The sequence below is a fragment of the Podarcis cretensis genome (assembly GCF_951804945.1).
Source record: "Podarcis cretensis genome assembly, chromosome: Z".
Lineage (NCBI taxonomy): Eukaryota > Metazoa > Chordata > Lepidosauria > Squamata > Lacertidae > Podarcis > Podarcis cretensis.
The window spans coordinates 48,973,439-48,990,166 of record NC_137184.1 but is presented as its reverse complement, the minus strand read 5'-3'; the positions used below and the strand labels follow the sequence as shown (position 1 = coordinate 48,990,166).

Sequence of the window (16,728 nt, the reverse complement as noted above, 5' to 3'; positions counted from 1 at the left end):
ATTTTGTCTTTTAATTGTTTTTTTCAAATATTTATTCAAGTTTTAAAAAATTACAAAAAGGAACACAATATACAAAAACAAAACATATCCAAGAGAAAAAAATAAAAAAAGCAAAGACAGCAAAAAAGAAAAAAAGATACAACCAAAAAGACAAAAAAACAAGTTAAACCTTAATATAACTCCCTTTCGTAACTTATCTCCTTGACCTCCTCGCACCTCCCCTCTTTGTATTCTAATTCAAATAGATATTTCAGCAAATCCTTCATCTTTGTTTTTATCCTTATAACTTATCTTAATTTACTGTAACTTTCCATTCTCTCATTCACCAATTAGCCATCCACTTTTACTTTATTTAATCTTATTTCTCCTTAGAACTTATATATCTGAACTTATTCTCTTAAGACGTTTCCCCTAGGGTCACAAAAAATTCCGTTCCACGATTTTCCCATCTCTCAAAAAAAAAAATAAAAAAAAAATATCACAATATATACACTTTAAATTCCCAATTTTTCTTTCACCATCTCCCCTCCCCGGTCTCGGCCCCTGTCAACTGTTCTCCAAAAGTCCATCAACCCGGAGATTCTTAAGTCCGAGGCTCTTAACTCTCTTTCATGTCCCCTCTGCTGATCTTTTTGATAGTCTTTGGTGTTAAAAAACAGATCTCGGGGGAGCTCCAACCCAACGGTAGTCATATTCCTTCTCAGCGAGTCTGCCAGACTTCCATAGTTAAAGGTAGGGCCCATAGAATATTCTGAATCTTGTTTCACACTCCTTCCAAATCCGAAGGCCCCAGAGGCTCCAATCTCCACCTGGCTCAGATTTGAATCCCAAAAGTTATTTGGTCCCCACATAGGGTGATCTCTCCAACTTTCATTTTCCAAACCAAGCCAGGCTCTCATCTCCAAAAACTGGCTTCTCCTAGTTGCAGACGTATAAGGCCTCCAGTTATAATCCACCATTTGCCTCTGTAGGGTTGCGACTCCCCCTTGCATCACTTTAACAACAGCAACTTTCTCCTTCTCTGGTTCTTCAATTTGTTCAGTTAAAAGAGATTCCTGTGCCGGATTCTTGTCTACTTCTTTGCTGGAGCCCACTTTTGTTCCCAAAATTTCAACATTGGTAGCCATGACGTTTATCTGTTCTTGCAGCTTTCCCAGCAGATAAAATGTCCTATTCAATTCAGATGCGACTTCCTTCTCAGCCACCATCCTTGAAATGTCCAAGGTCAAAGCTAGTTTCTCAAAGGCTTTATCTTTAGAACCAATTTCCCAGCTGCATCCTTGCAACACTATCCCAAAACTCCCTCTAGAGGGACACAGTTTCCATTTACACTCCTTCTAGCACAGTCCCAAAAGTCCCAAACGTAAAATTGTAACAATTCCAAATGCCTTCCTTCTTTTTAAACACAGAAACTAACAATAGCAACAAAGTCCTTCTTTTGTATCTTGACAGCTAGCTGTCAAATTTATCTATTCACCATCCATGGGCTCTTGCAGACCGCTCCCGGGTTTAGGGAAGTGGTGCTTCAATTCCCAAATTTTGACCTTCTCCTGCAGGCTTCCCTGCTTCCAAAACAGTATTGATAGTAGTTTCAATCAGTGGAATTTTAATCCTTTAATCCTTTAGGTAAGACTCTCCACGACCTTAGTTAACCAATTCTTTGCTTCAGTTTATTTACAGAAAGGGGAGGTGGACTTCCTGTTTAGACCTTCCCCGATCAGTGCCAATTTAAAAATACTTTAAAAGCCCAATTTCCGTTCTACTCACGGGTTGTTGTTTTAAAATCCAATTGTCCACAAGAAAAAGTCAGCGCTCTCCGGCAACGGCTACGCGGCTTCACTCCGTAAAAAATAGCGGTCGATTCAAAACACCGCGCCGCTTACCCCACGTCACTTCGGAACCCCAAAAAAGGGGTTTCCCTGCGGGTAGGGGGGGCGCTTCTGGTGTCAGCCGAATCCCACGTTCCCAGGCTTCCTCCACCTGGGATTTTTGAAGGGTCTCCGCCTTCGCCGTGGCGGCACGACCCGAATTCCACGGAGCGGGTTCCTCTCAGTCAGAGGAACACCACCATTGCCGATGGCGCTAACCCGGAAGTCCACTGTTTTGTCTTTTAATTGTTGGCTTTATTATATTCTATCTGTAATTGCTTTTACAAATTGGCTGTTAGTTATTTTTCTACTTTTATAACACAACAGACCGCAAATATACGCACATTTAATTTGTGCACGTTCAGCTTTTAAAAATGTAAAAAGGGAGAGCAGAAAGAGGGTGGGCATCTGGGCGAAAAAACTTCAGTGGCCATACCAGGCATTGCACCCAATGTGTTTTGACTAAATATGGTTTTGGCTTTATGCACTATCCCTGAAACCCCCATGTAAGTTGTCGGTCTCCTTTATTTCATTTGGTTTTATGGTTATATTATACAGCCGTACCTTGGAAGTCGAATGGAATCCGTTCTGGAAGTCTGTTCAACTTCCAAAACGTTCAGAAACCAAATCGAAGCTTCTGGTTGGCTGCAGGAAGCTCCTGTAGCTAATCAGAAGCTGCGGAAGCCCCATTGGATGTTTGGGTTCCAAAAGAACGTTCGCAAACCAGAACAATCACTTCCGGGTTTGCAGCGTTCGGGAGTCAAGGTATGACTGTACAATGATAATCTTAGCATAAGAGTGGAACATCTATCAATAAAAACAGAGTTAGAGCCACTATTCCATTTTCCCTTTGCACCACCTGATCATCCATCCTGAGAGAAAAAAGTGCATCTGAAAAGCTTGCATGATGAACTGTGAATACTAACTAATCCTGAAGAAAGGTATTTTAATCTCTTCAAATACTGCTCCAATGACAAAGTTTTACCACTCAAGATATTTGCATCTGAACCAAATGGGCTATTTATACAGCTATGAGACTGTCAGTTAACCATTTCCAGGTGAAAACGCTATAATGTGAAAGTATGCTTCTTCTTTTTAACAGAAGACTTCCTCCACTTATTTTGAACTGTTTCGTTCTCTGGCATCAATATTATATATTTGGCTGTTGTAATGAATGTGGAAAATGCTACATGGAAAACAGATGAATTGCATTCCACTTATAAAGGATCATAGAATCATAGAGTTGGAAGAGACCACAAGGGCCATCGAGTCCAACCCCCTGCCAAGCAGGAAACACCACCAGAGCACTCCTGACATATGGTTGTCAAGCCTCTGCTTAAAGACCTCCAAAGAAGGAGATTCCACCACACTCCTTGGCAGCAAATTCCACTGTAAAACAGCTCTTACTGTCAGGAAGTTCTTCCTAATGTTTAGGTGGAATCTTTTTTCTTGTAGTTTGGAACCATTGCTCCGTGTCCGCTTCTCTGGAGCAGCAGAAAACAACCTTTCTCCCTCCTCTATGTGACATCCTTTTATATATTTGAACATGGCTAACAGTAAATGGCCCCTTCATGGATCACTGCCTTGCCGTGGCGAAGGGGCTTGAATAACTCAGAGAAGCTATGAACTATGCCGAGCAGGGCACCCAAGATGAACAGGTCATAGTGGAGAGTTTTGACCAAACGTGATCCACCTGGAGGAGGAACCGGCAAGCCACTCCAGTATCCCTGCCAAGAAAACTCCATGGACAAAGACAACAGGCATATAAAAGTTATGACGCTGGAAGATGAGCCCCTCAGGTCGGAAGGCGTCCAACATGCTACTGGGGAGGAGCGGAGGACAATACAAGTAGATCCAGAACTAATGAAGCGGCTGGGCCAAAGCCGAAAGGACGCTCAGTTGCGGATATGCCTGGAAGCGAAAGGAAAGTCCAATGCTGTAAAGAAAAATATTGCATAGGAACCTGGAATGGAAGAACCATGAACCTGGGTAAGTTGGATGTGGTCAAAAATGAGATGGCAAGAATAAATATTGATATCCTGGGCATCAGTGAACTAAAATGGACGGGAATGGGCGAATTCAGTTCGGATGACCATCATATCTACTATTGTGGGCAAGAAACCCGCAAAAGAAATGGAGTGGCCCTCCAAAGGGAGGGAGAAGCTCTGTACAGTCAGCAAAAACAAGACCTGGAGCTGACTGTGGCTCAGATCATCAGCTTCTTATAGCAAAAATCAAGCTTAAACTGAATAAAGTAGGAAAAACCACTGGGCTGATAAGATACAATCTAAACCAAATCCCTTATGAATACACAGTGGAAGTGAGGAACAGGTTTAAGGATTTTGATTTGCTGGACAGAGTGCCTGAAGAACTATGGATGGAGGCTCACAACATTATACAGGAGGCAGCAACGAAAACCATCCCAATGAAAAAGAAATGCAAGAAAGCAAAGTGGCTGTCCAACGAGGCCTTACAAATAGTGGGGGAGAGAAGGCAAGCAAAATGCGAGGGAGATAGTGTAAGATACAGGAAATTGAATGCAGATTTCCAAAAAAATAGCAAGGAGAGAGAAGAAGGCCTTCTTAAACAAGCAATGCAAAGAAATAGAGGAAAACAACAGAATGGGAAGAACCAGAGATCTGTTCAAGAAAATTGGAGATATGAAAGGAACATTTCGTACAAAGATTACCATAATAAAGGACAAAAGTGGTAAGGACCTAACAGAAGCAGAAGACATCATGAAGAGGTGGCAAGAATACACAGAGGAATTATACCAGAAAGATATCGATGGCTCGTACACCCCAGGTAGTGTGGTTGCTGACCTTGAGCCAGACATCCTAGAGAGTGAAGTCAAATGGGCCTTAGAAAGCACTGCAAATAACAAGGCCAGTGGAAGTGATCATATTCCAGCTGAACTATTTAAAATTTTAAAAGATGATGCTGTTAAGGTGCTACACTCAATATGCCAGCAAATTTGGAAAACTCAGCAGTGGCCAGAGGATTGGAGAAGATCAGTCTACATCCCAATCCCAAAGAAGGGCAGTGCCAAAGAATGCTCCAACTACCGCACAATTGCATTCATTTCACACGCTAGCAAGGTTATGCTTAAAATTCTACAAGGAAGGCTCAAGCCGTATGTGGACCGAGAACTCCCAGAAGTGCAAGCTGGATTTAGAAGAGGCAGAGGAACCAAATTGCAAACATGCGCTGGATTATGGATAAAGCTAGACAGTTCCAGAAAGACATCTGCTTCATTGACTATGCAGAAGCCTTTGACTGTGTCGACCACAGCAAACTATGGCAAGTTCTTAAAGAAATGGGAGTGCCTGGAGTACATGACCCCAGTCAAGCTTGCAAAAATCTATCATTTGCCCGATAATAAATGTTGGAAATGTAAAGAGACAGAAGGTACATTCTTTCACCTTTGGTGGACATGCCCAAGGATTAAGGCTTTCTGGGAGATGATATATAATGAAATGAAAAAGGTATTTAAATATACCTTCTTGAAGAAACTAGAGGCCTTTCTCCTGGGCATGGTCGGCCAATTGGTGCCAAAGAAGGATAGAACTTTCTTTATGTATGCTACAGCAGCAGCAAGAATACTCATTGCAAAGCACTGGAAGACACAAGACCTACCCACCTTGGAAGAATGGCAGATGCAAGTAATGGACTACATGGAATTGGCGGAAATGACCGGCAGAATCCGAGACCAGGGAGAAGAGTCGGTGGAAGAAGATTGGAAGAAATTTAAAATCTATCTGCAGAAATACTGTAAAATTATTGCATGGTAATGACGTTGGAATGAAACGAAGTGGTTCTAGCAATAAGGAAAAATAAGAATATGTATGAAGGGAATGATTTAAGATGAAAATTTGAAGTTAGAATATGTGAAGATAAATAATTAAGGTTAAATTAAGAGGGTATGAATTTGCTGAACAAATTTTTAAATGAAATACAAAAAAGGGAGGTGTGAGGAAGTCAGGAAAATAAGTAAATGATTGTAAGATACCAGAAAGAGGGATTTTTTTTTCTCTTTATGTTAAATCTCAGTTTTTGTATTGTATTTGGATTTTCTTTATGTGTTTTTTGTTAACTGTTTATTCTTTTTCTTCTTTTTGTTAAAAACTTAATAAATATTAATAAAAAAAAAAGAAATGGGAGTGCCTGATCACCTCATCTGTCTCCTGAGAAATCTCTATGTAGGACAAGAAGCTACAGTTAGAACTGGATATGGAACAACTGATTGGTTCAAAATTGGGAAAGGAGTACGACAAGGCTGTATATTGTCTCCCTGCTTATTTAACTTATATGCAGAATTCATCATGCGAAAGGCTGAGCTGGATGAATCCCTAGCCGGAATTAAGATTGCTGGAAGAAATATCAACAACCTCAGATATGCAGATGACACAACCTTGATGGCAGAAAGTGAGGAGGAATTAAAGAACCTTTTATTGAGGGTGAAAGAGCAGAGCGCAAAATATGGTCTGAAGCTCAACATCAAAAAAATGAAGATCATGGCCACTGGTCCCATCACCTCCTGACAAATAGAAGGGGAAGAAATGGAGGTAGTGAGAGATTATACTTTCTTGGGCTCCATGATCACTGCAGATGGTGACAGCAGCCACGAAATTAAAAAACGCCTGCTTCTTGGGAGAAAAGCAATGACAAACCTAGACAGCATCTTAAAACGTAGAGACATCACCTTGCCAACAAAGGCCCGTATAGTAAAAGCTATGGTTTTCCCAGTAGTGATGTATGAAAGTGAAAGCTGGACCATAAAGAAGGCTGATCGCCGAAGAATTGATGCTTTTGAATTATGGTGCTGGAGGAGACTCTTGAGAGTCCCATGGACTGCAAGAAGATCAAACCTCTCCATTCTGAAGGAAATCAGCCCTGAGTGCTCACTGGAAGGACAGATCGTGAAGCTGAGGCTGCAGGGCAGCAGCTGAAGAAGGAGCAAAAAAGGTTTTCTTGTGTGTGTGTTTCTTGTGGCTGATTAGCTGCTCTCCCTGTGCAAAGGTCAGAGGGGGCAGGGTTTCTGTTGAGGTAGGTGATTAGCTGTGGGAGGAGCTTATCAGAGCTTACAGGGCAGCGGCAGGGCAGTTTGATCCATCTTTTAGATTTAGGGGAGCTAGTCTCAAACGTTTGTTGGGGGAGACCTAGGGTTTTTTTTGGGGGGGGGAGTTATTTGTCCTGTCTGCACGCTTCTTATGATGGAGGACCGCTGTAGCCACCCCCAACGACACGTTCTCAAGATGGAGAGTGAGGGAACAGCTGCAGTCGCCTGCGGTTCCTGCACAATGTTTGCCATCTTGCCAAAGGTTGCAGGCAGCTTTACCTGCAGCAATTGCATGCTGATTGCCCTCTTAAAAGACAAAGTCCAGCAACTGGAGGAACGTGTAGCTACGCTCCAAAGAATTAGAGAGCTGGAGCTCTTCTTGGAAGCAACAGAGCACACCGTCTCCACCAAGGAGGAGACAGGGGACTCCCCTGAGAAGGAGGCTAGTTCACCAACACAAGAGCCAGATATATATGGAGAAACGTGACCCAAAGAAGTAGGAAGCCCAGGGTTCGCTCTGATTGTTTAGAAATACACAATCGCTTTGAGGTCCTCTCCCCTAGCATGGAAGACGAAGAGCAGACTCCATTTGAGGATCTCTCCCTCATTACAGTCGATCAGGTATATGAAGACGAGCAGCAAAGTCAGTCCTCAGGAAATGTGCAGGCGACCTTGGAACGGACAGCTCATGGAAGAACCCCGACCACACCTAAGAGGAGGCGTGTAGTGGTGATAGGGGATTCCCTACTGAGGGGAACAGAAGCAGTGATTTGTGGGCCTGACAAGATGTCTCGGGAAGTGTGCTGTCTCCCCGGGGCTAAGATCCAAAATGTAACTGAACAACTGCAAGGAATCATAAAACCCACTGACAAATACCCCTTCCTCTTGGTTCATGTGGGAACCAATGACACTGCAAGCAATAGCCTCCAGAAGATCAAAAGAGACTATGAGGCTCTGGGCAGGAAATTGAAGCAATTAAATGCACAAATTGTCATCTCATCTGTCCTCCCAGTTGAACGACGTGGCCCAGGGAGAGAGAGAAAAATAGTGGAAGTGAACAGCTGGCTTCGCAAATGGTGTAAACAGGAACGGTTTGGATTCTTAGATCACAGACTGCAGTTTCTTGAAGATGGACTTCTGGCAAGCGATGGGCTGCACCTCCCAACGGTAGGGAGGAATGTTTTTGCCAAAAATCTCAGAAACCTCATCAGGAGGGCTTTAAACTGACTAATGTGGGGGAGGGAGACAGTGCTCCTGAAGGTAGGAGTCTATCAATTGATGAAGATGATCATCCAAATGTCATAGACCAAATGGAGCAAACAGCACGCAGACCTAGTGGTGGGAGGAAAAAATCCTTAAATAAGAGACACGGGGGAATGATTAATGGACTTCAATGTCTGTACACTAATGCGCAAAGCATGGGAAATAAACAAGATGAGCTTGAGCTCTTGGTACAGCAAACTAAATATGACATAATAGGCATCACTGAAACCTGGTGGGATAAGTCCCACGACTGGAATGTAATAATGGAGGGATACAATCTATTTCAGAGAAACAGACCAGACAAGAAAGGAGGAGGAGTGGCGTTATATGTCAGGGATGTGTATACCTGTGAAGAGATCCAAGATTTAGAACCTCAAAGCCAAAGTGAGAGCATTTGGGTCAAAATTAAGGGAGAAAAGAATAACAGGGACCTCATTGTGGGAGTTTACTATAGATCCCCAAGCCAAACGGAGGACATAGATGATGCCTTCCTGGAACAGATGGCCAAGCATGCAAAAGGAAGGGAGATAGTAGTAATGGGGGACTTCAATTACCCGGATATTTGCTGGATGTCAAACTCAGCCAAGAGCATAAGGTCAAACAGATTCCTCACTAGCCTTGCAGACAACTTCGTTGTCCAGAAAGTGGGAGAAGCAACAAGAGGAACAGCCATTTTAGATCTGGTCCAAACTAATGTTAATGACCTGTTTAGTGGGGTAGAAGTGGGACGATCATTAGGCGCGAGTGATCATGCTCTTCTGAAGTTTACTATACAGCGGAAAGGAGCAGCCAAGCATACTAGGACTCAATTTCTTGACTTTAAGAAAGCCGACTTCATAAAACTTAGGGAAGTGCTGGGTGAGATCCCATGGACAGTAATACTAAAAGGAAAGGGAGCTCATGATGGCTGGGAGTTTGTTAAGAGGGAGATAGTAAAAGCACAACTTCAGGCAATACCAATGAGACGGAAACATGGAAGGTGCCTAAAGAAGCCAGGGTGGCTATCTAAAGAACTTTTAACTGAGTTAAGATTAAAAAAGGATGTGTACAAAAAATGGAAAAGGGGGGAAACCACCAAAGAGGAATTCAAACAAATAGCCAGCACGTGTAGACACAAATTCAGAAAAGCTAAAGCACAGAATGAACTCAGGCTTGCTAGAGAGGTTAAAAGCAACAAAAAAAGGCTTTTATGGGTATGTTCGTAGCAAAAGGAAGAACAAAGAAACCGTGGGGTCACTCAGAGGAGAAGATGGTGAAATGCAAACAGGGGACACAAAAGGGCTGAACTCCTCAATGCCTTCTTTGCCTCAGTCTTCTCCGATAAAGAAAACAATGCCCGACCTGAAGAATTTGGAGCAAATGATTCAGCAGAGGAAACACAGCCCAGAATAACTAAGGAGATAGTACAAGAATACTTGGCTAGTTTAGATGTATTCAAGTCTCCAGGGTCAGATGAACTGCATCCAAGAGTATTAAAAGAACTGGCAGATGTGATCTCAGAACCACTGGCAGTCATCTTTGAGAATTCCCGGAGAACAGGCGAAGTCTCGGCAGACTGGAGGAGGGCAAATGTTGTCCCTATTTTCAAAAAGGGGAAAAGAGAGGACCCAAATAATTACCGCCCAGTCAGTCTGACATCAATACCAGGGAAGATTCTGGAGCAGATCATTAAGCAAACAGTCTGTGAGCACCTAGAAAGGAATGCTGTGATCACCAATAGTCAGCATGGATTTCTGAAAAATAAGTCATGTCAGACTAACCTGATCTCGTTTTTTGACAAAATTACAAGCCTGGTAGATGAAGGGAACGCAGTGGATGTAGCCTACCTTGATTTCAGCAAGGCATTTGACAAGGTGCCCCATGATATTCTTGTAAAGAAGCTGGTAAAATGCGGTCTTGACTATGCTACCACTCAGTGCATTTGTAACTGGCTGACTGACCGAACCCAAAGGGTGCTCATCAATGGTTCCTCTTCATCCTGGAGAAGAGTGACTAGTGGGGTGCCACAGGGTTCTGTCTTGGGCCCGGTCTTATTCAACATCTTTATCAACGACTTGGATGATGGACTCAAGGGCATCCTGATCAAATTTGCAGATGACACCAAACTGGGAGGGGTGGCTAACACCCCAAAGGACAGGATCACACTTCAAAACGACCTTGACAGATTAGAGAACTGGGCCAAAACAAACAAGATGAATTTTAACAGGGAGAAATGTAATGTATTGCACTTGGGCAAAAAAAAAAAATGAGAGGCACAAATACAAGATGGGTGACACCTGGCTTGAGAGCAGTACATGTGAAAAGGATCTAGGAGTCTTGGTTGATCACATACTTGACATGAGCCAACAGTGTGACGCGGCAGCTAAAAAAGCCAAAGCAATTCTGGGCTGCATCAATAGGAGTATAGCATCTAGATCAAGGGAAGTAACAGTGCCACTGTACTCTGCTCTGGTCAGACCTAACTTGGAGTACTGTGTCCAGTTCTGGGCACCACAATTCAAGAAGGACACTGACAAACTGGAACGTGTCCAGAGGAGGGCAACCAAAATGGTTCAAAGGCCTGGAAACAATGCCTTATGAGGAACAGCTAAGGGAGCTGGGCATGTTTAGCCTGGAGAAGAGGAGGTTAAGGGATGATATGATAGCCATGTTCAAATATATAAAAGGATGTCACACAGAGGAGGGAGAAAGGTTGTTTTCTGCTGCTCCAGAGAAGCGGACACGGAGCAATGGATCCAAATTACAAGAAAGAAGATTCCACCTAAACATTAGGAAGAACTTCCTGACAGTAAGAGCTGTTTGACAGTGGAATTTGCTGCCAAGGAGTGTGGTGGAGTCTCCTTCTTTGGAGGTCTTTAAGCAGAGGCTTGACAACCATATGTCAGGAGTGCTCTGATGGTGTTTCCTGCTTGGCAGGGGGTTGGACTCGATGGCCCTTGTGGTCTCTTCCAACTCTATGATTCTACGATTCTAAGAGCACCACGAGCCCCAGTAGCTGCTTACCTGTGTCTTGCGAGCAGCAGGGGCTGGCGGCAACAGCGGAGGGAAGATGAGCGGCGCGCGAAAGGGCTCCGGAGAGAGGCTGCTTAAAATGGCAGCCACTCGAGCGCTGCTGCTGCTGGCACCAACAAAGCCCAGCCCTCTTCCTCCTCTAGGCAGGGCAAGGAGAAGCCAGGAGGAGGGAGGCCGCCGCCGCTACTGCTGTGGGAGGGAGAGGGAAAGAATGCACGTGCGCTGGTGATCCACGCGGTGATTCCCAGACCATCCACAGGCTGAATCCAAAGGCAATTGGGCCTAATCCGACCCGTGAACCTTAGTTTGCCTACCCATGGCTTAGAATGTTAACCTGAGGCTAGGAGGACCAGCGTTCAAATCCACATTCTTTGAAGGAAGGGCCAGTTAGAAATGTAACACGATGTAGCCTTCAACTGAGTTTTTTTAAGGGGAGGAAGCATTTTCAACCATTTGCATTATTTTTCCTTCATAGCATTTCCTATCCTCTCTCCTCCAGTAGGAAGAATCTATAGTCTAACGACAACGCATTTGAACTGCATGGCTCAAGGACTCTAGTTCAACCCTGACATTTAAGATTAATAATACTAAAGGCTGCAATTATATTTATAAGTGATTAAATACCAGTTTATTTAGAAGTATTTTATTTATTTGGAGGTCTTTAAGCAGAGGCTTGGGACGCAGGTGGCGCTGTGGGTTAAAGCCTCAGCGCCTAGGGCTTGCCGATCGAAAGGTCGGCGGTTCGAATCCCTGCGGCGGGGTGCGCTCCCGCTGCTCGGTCCCAGCGCCTGCCAACCTAGCAGTTCGAAAGCACCTCCGGGTGCAAGTAGATAAATAGGGACCGCTTACCAGCGGGAAGGTAAACGGCGTTTCCGTGTGCGGCTCTGGCTCGCCAGATGCAGCTTTGTCACGCTGGCCACGTGACCCGGAAGTGTATCCGGACAGCGCTGGCCCCTGGCCTCTTAAGTGAGATGGGCGCACAACCCCAGAGTCTGTCAAGACTGGCCCGTACGGGCAGGGGTACCTTTACCTTTACCTTTAAGCAGAGGCTTGACAACCATATGTCAGGAGTGCTCTGATGGTGTTTCCTGCTTGGCAGGGGGTTGGACTCGATGGCCCTTGTGGTCTCTTCCAACTCTATGATTCTATTCTATTCTATTCTATTCTATTCTATTCTATTCTATTCTATTCTATTCTTCTATTCTATACTTTGGCCACCTGATGAGAAGAGAAGACTCCCTGGAAAAGACCCTGATGTTGGGAAAGATGGTGGGCACAAGGAGAAGGGGACGACAGAGGACGAGATGGTTGGATGGTGTTCTCGAAGCTACCAGCATGAGTTTGACCAAACTGCGGGAGGCAGTGGAAGACAGAAGTGCCTGGCGTTCTCTGGTCCATGGGGTCACGAAGAGTCGGACATGACTAAACGACTAAACAACAACAACAGTAAATGGATCCTAACAGTATAGTCATTAGCAAGTTCCACTGAGCTCACTTGGATTTACCTTCTAATAAGTGGGTTTACAATTGGAATTGTTGAGACTATTTTATTAACTGGCATTTCAAGAGCAGAATATATATACACACAACCCTCAAAAAACACTTTTTATATGTATGTGTGCCTATGTGCATGTGGAGAGAGAAGAGAGAGAGAGAGAGAGGGAGGGAGGGAGAGAAAACGAATAATCCTGGTCTGATTTTTAAAGTATTATTTGAGGTCTATTTTTAATAATAAAGACCATAAACAAATTGTCATATTAATTCTGCTCATGACATGAATTACATAAACAGTATTACCAACATAACCATGTGATATTTACAAAAAAAGGGCAGCTATTAGCAAAATAAAAAACAATGATAACACATGCTACTAAATCAACATTTGATCATCTCCTTCATACACAGGCAGAATATAGATTTTAGAACAAATATAACTGGTCTTAATCAAACATTTCAATTATTAGTTACAGATACTCAGAGCTAGTTACAGATAGGTAGCCGTGTTGGTCTGCCATAGTCAAAACAAAATAAAAAAATTCCTTCCAGTAGTACCTTAAAGACCAACTAAGTTAGTTCTTGGTATGAGCTTTCGTGTGCATGCACACTTCTTCAGATACTCAGAGCTATCAGCATAGCTAAGGGCTTCAAATGAAGGAAATTAACTGATAAGAGGCAATAGCCTCTCCACAAGAACATCAGACAAAAGATTTGTCAGCAATTTATTTCCATCTAAGGCTGAATTTTAGCCCAGTTCAATTTTCTGAATGCACATGAAATACGGATTTAATTGAACAAGCAAATAAAGGGGCAGGGCAGCCGTACTCCAAGTCCAGCACTGAATAGAGCACAGTTTGTTGAGAATCATGAAGGATTAGAGACTGTATTTATACTATGAAGGCTTGTTCCAATGGTCAGAATTAAGAGGGAAGGCATTTGCTACTTTTAGCACTTTTCACAAAGCCCAACTGTGCTAGGAAGAAAAACCTGCAATGAGAACTCATTCTCAGGCTAACACTGTGTGGGCCACACAGATACCTTTGGATGGTTTGAGTGCAATCTGCTTGCAGAGCCAAAATAAGTACTGTTTTTCCAAGAATGCCTCAATGAAGTCTCTACTATAAACTGTAGCTGAATGTGTATAGTTTTCACCTAGGCATCCAAGAACACTCCTTGGAAGTTACTACAGGACAAGAAAGTATAGCCTGTATACAGAGCAGAGGACAGCGCCTAATTATTGAATTTTGAACGATTTTTTGGTTAAAATTATGACGTGTTAGAGCAGGGACATGGAATCTCCAGCCCAGGGACCTAATTAGGTCCATCAAGTCTGAGAGTTTAGCCTGCCAGGCAGTTTTGCACAAACCATGGCCACTTTCCTCACACCTAATGCCTAATGTCAGCTGCAGAAACATTCCAAGTCATGGCTAAATTGAAAAATGAGCACACACTAAATGTGCTCAATTCCTCCTTTAAATCACCAACTTGAACTGAGGTTGGCAGTGTGAAAGATCTGCCCTTGAAGGGGCTTGCTATAGGCACCAATTAGGTGGCTGGCGCTTACAGCAAACCCTGCTGAGATCTGCTGTGCTACACAGTTCCCAACTGGGAACTCTGAAGTGCAGTTGATCTCTGCCCAAAGCAAGACTTGCCACTTTCAGCAGGTATCCTTGCTTGCAACCTCACTGGACTTCAAAACAGGCTGCAAAGATCTAAAGGAATCAGAAACACATTTAAGAACGTGGTCCCAATTATTTCTTTTGAAGTTGGGTCATCTGACATTAGGGTTAAAAAAATATTTCCATTGTAATTCCTGCCAAAGTGTCCTGGTCTGTAGAACCTTGGCAATTTGTGGTAAGATTGTGCTGTGATGTTTCTGTTCAATATCATATGTTTGACTTTTCTGCATAAGTACTTGTGAAACCACACAGAATACCAGTCATAAGCTCCCTAAAGTCACTGACTGATTTTTCATAACAGTTTTACATTTTATTTTTTTTAGTATGGAAACATGGTTTTCTATTTAAAAAAACGTCTATTGAGGAAATGCAATTTGTTGCATTAGTTGAAATGTCTGATCCTAACTGGGGGCAGGACCAGGGAAGGCAGAACAGATTACCCTCTTCCCACAGGCATGCACACCCAAGTGCAGTGTGTTAATGAGGACATTTTTGCTGGCATGCCAATGATCCAATTCTCCCTTGAGGATGAAATGGCTTCTTCTCTTCTAGCTTAGGCACTAGAACAATCACCAGACATCTCCACAGAAAAGTCCCAGCTTTCTGCCAAGCAGGGAGAATGCGGTTCTTCTGTAAAACCTTTAGGGAGGGCCTACTGGATTACTACTGAGTGTGATTCTGAATGTGCTGTTCTAGCAGTGGTGCTGTGTCTTACTAGCTTAATGTATACCAATTTATTTTAATATTCTTTTACCTCAACTTTATCTTTCTTAGCAGTCTTCTTTAAAGTGAGATGCAGGCATTTTAGAGAATAAATGAAATAAAAAGGAGCAGACTCCTGAAGTCACACAGCAATAGGGTAAAGAATTAAAATACAGTTTGCTTCCTTACATAAAAGAAATAAAATGATTTAGGATGCTTGCTTCTGCTGTATAAGGAGAAGTGGTGTGTGTGTTTGTGTGTGTGTGTGAAGAGAGAGAGAGAGAGAGAGAGAAATCTGTGTATGTGTTGAAAGGGGTTGAGAGAGTGGTAACTGTGTTACGCAGAAAGATAAACATCTCAGGCTCAAACAAGTATGTATGAAAATAACTGAGGGGAAGAGGGAATGGATTTGATAGGAGAGAACAAAGCATTAAAAACTTTTTTAAAAAAGAAAGACACCAGACAGGTAGCTTTCTACCCCACTTCTTTGTCTTAATATTCTCTAATTCCACATCACCCCTTTGGGAAACTCTTCATCTTCTCACAGTCCGCTCTATCCCTTCCCATATCTGTTGCTCCATGCACAGCATCTTCATGGAGAGCAACATCTCGGCAAACAATGGGAATTTTTGAAAACTTGTGGATTACTGAGGGTACAGAGGAGTGCCACTCGGAGGAGCACAGAGAGAAGAAAAGAGATGGTGCACCTGTAGCAGCAAAACCAGACTTCTTCCTCTGCCCCACCTGCAATAAAACTGCTGTAAATCTCCAACTCTTTGACTTTATCCCCGAAGGTGCATTCCTCCATTGTCTCCAGAGACAGATGGATGCCAACAAGGGGAGTGAAATTATTTGGTTTCAAAGTCCATCAATAGAGAGTATTGCTAGTTTGTTTTGGGTTTTTAATCCAAGCTTTAAATGTATTTTAAAATCAATAAAAACACAACTAAAGAAGACAACTGGCCAGACAAACAACTGGAAGGTGTGAGTTGAAATGTCTTTACAATTTTTGACCACACCAAGGCCTTGGAATGCAAACTTCAGAACCACAATACGAACAGACCGAACTCAAACTCTATCCTTCACCCACAAAATGTGGTACCTAATTTTTTTTAAAAAAATCTGATAGCATTCCATGGGTCTGCATCTCACAACATTAATCTTGCTGTTTTCAAAGAAAAGAATTGCATTTTTCCAGTACACATGGAGCAACCATAAGAATTACCTTTAGATAGGAGCCATAGTACTTTGTTACGTAAGGGCTGTCACACTGGCTTAGCACAGTTATCTCTTGCTGGATGTCTTCTATTTCATCTTCTGCCTCCTCCAGGTCTATGATTTTTATAGCAACCACTTGTTGTGTCCGATTATCAATTCCTTTGAAGACTTCTCCAAATGAGCCTTTTCCAATACGTTCCAGTTTTGTGAAGAGTTCCTCAGGGTCAGCTCTATGATTCTGAAGGGAGTGGGAGGAGGGCACAAAAAGAAAATAGTAAGTGAGGTTTCTGCCTTTTCTCTCTCCAAGACTGAGGATTTTAATTCATATCAAGGGAATTATAATAAAGAAGGGGGATATACTGACTAGCACTGGGCGATATTATCAATATATCACCCAGGACCAGTATGGGGGGGGGGGGGAAAGACTGCA

The 16,728-nt window shown here is 43.0% G+C and overlaps 1 protein-coding gene across 2 annotated transcripts in view; it reads right to left on the bottom strand.

Annotated features, from left to right (window-relative positions):
- The window catches only part of STK26 (serine/threonine kinase 26), a gene marked incomplete at its 3' end in the record, with an annotated part of 59,570 nt that overhangs the window by 15,330 nt on the left and 27,512 nt on the right, over window positions 1-16,728 (bottom strand). For both annotated transcript variants that reach the window (XM_079962864.1, XM_079962863.1), the window contains exon 3: window positions 16,306-16,536. In XM_079962864.1, the coding sequence (XP_079818990.1) occupies window positions 16,306-16,536 (231 nt within the window). The remainder of the gene's footprint in view (window positions 1-16,305; window positions 16,537-16,728) is intronic.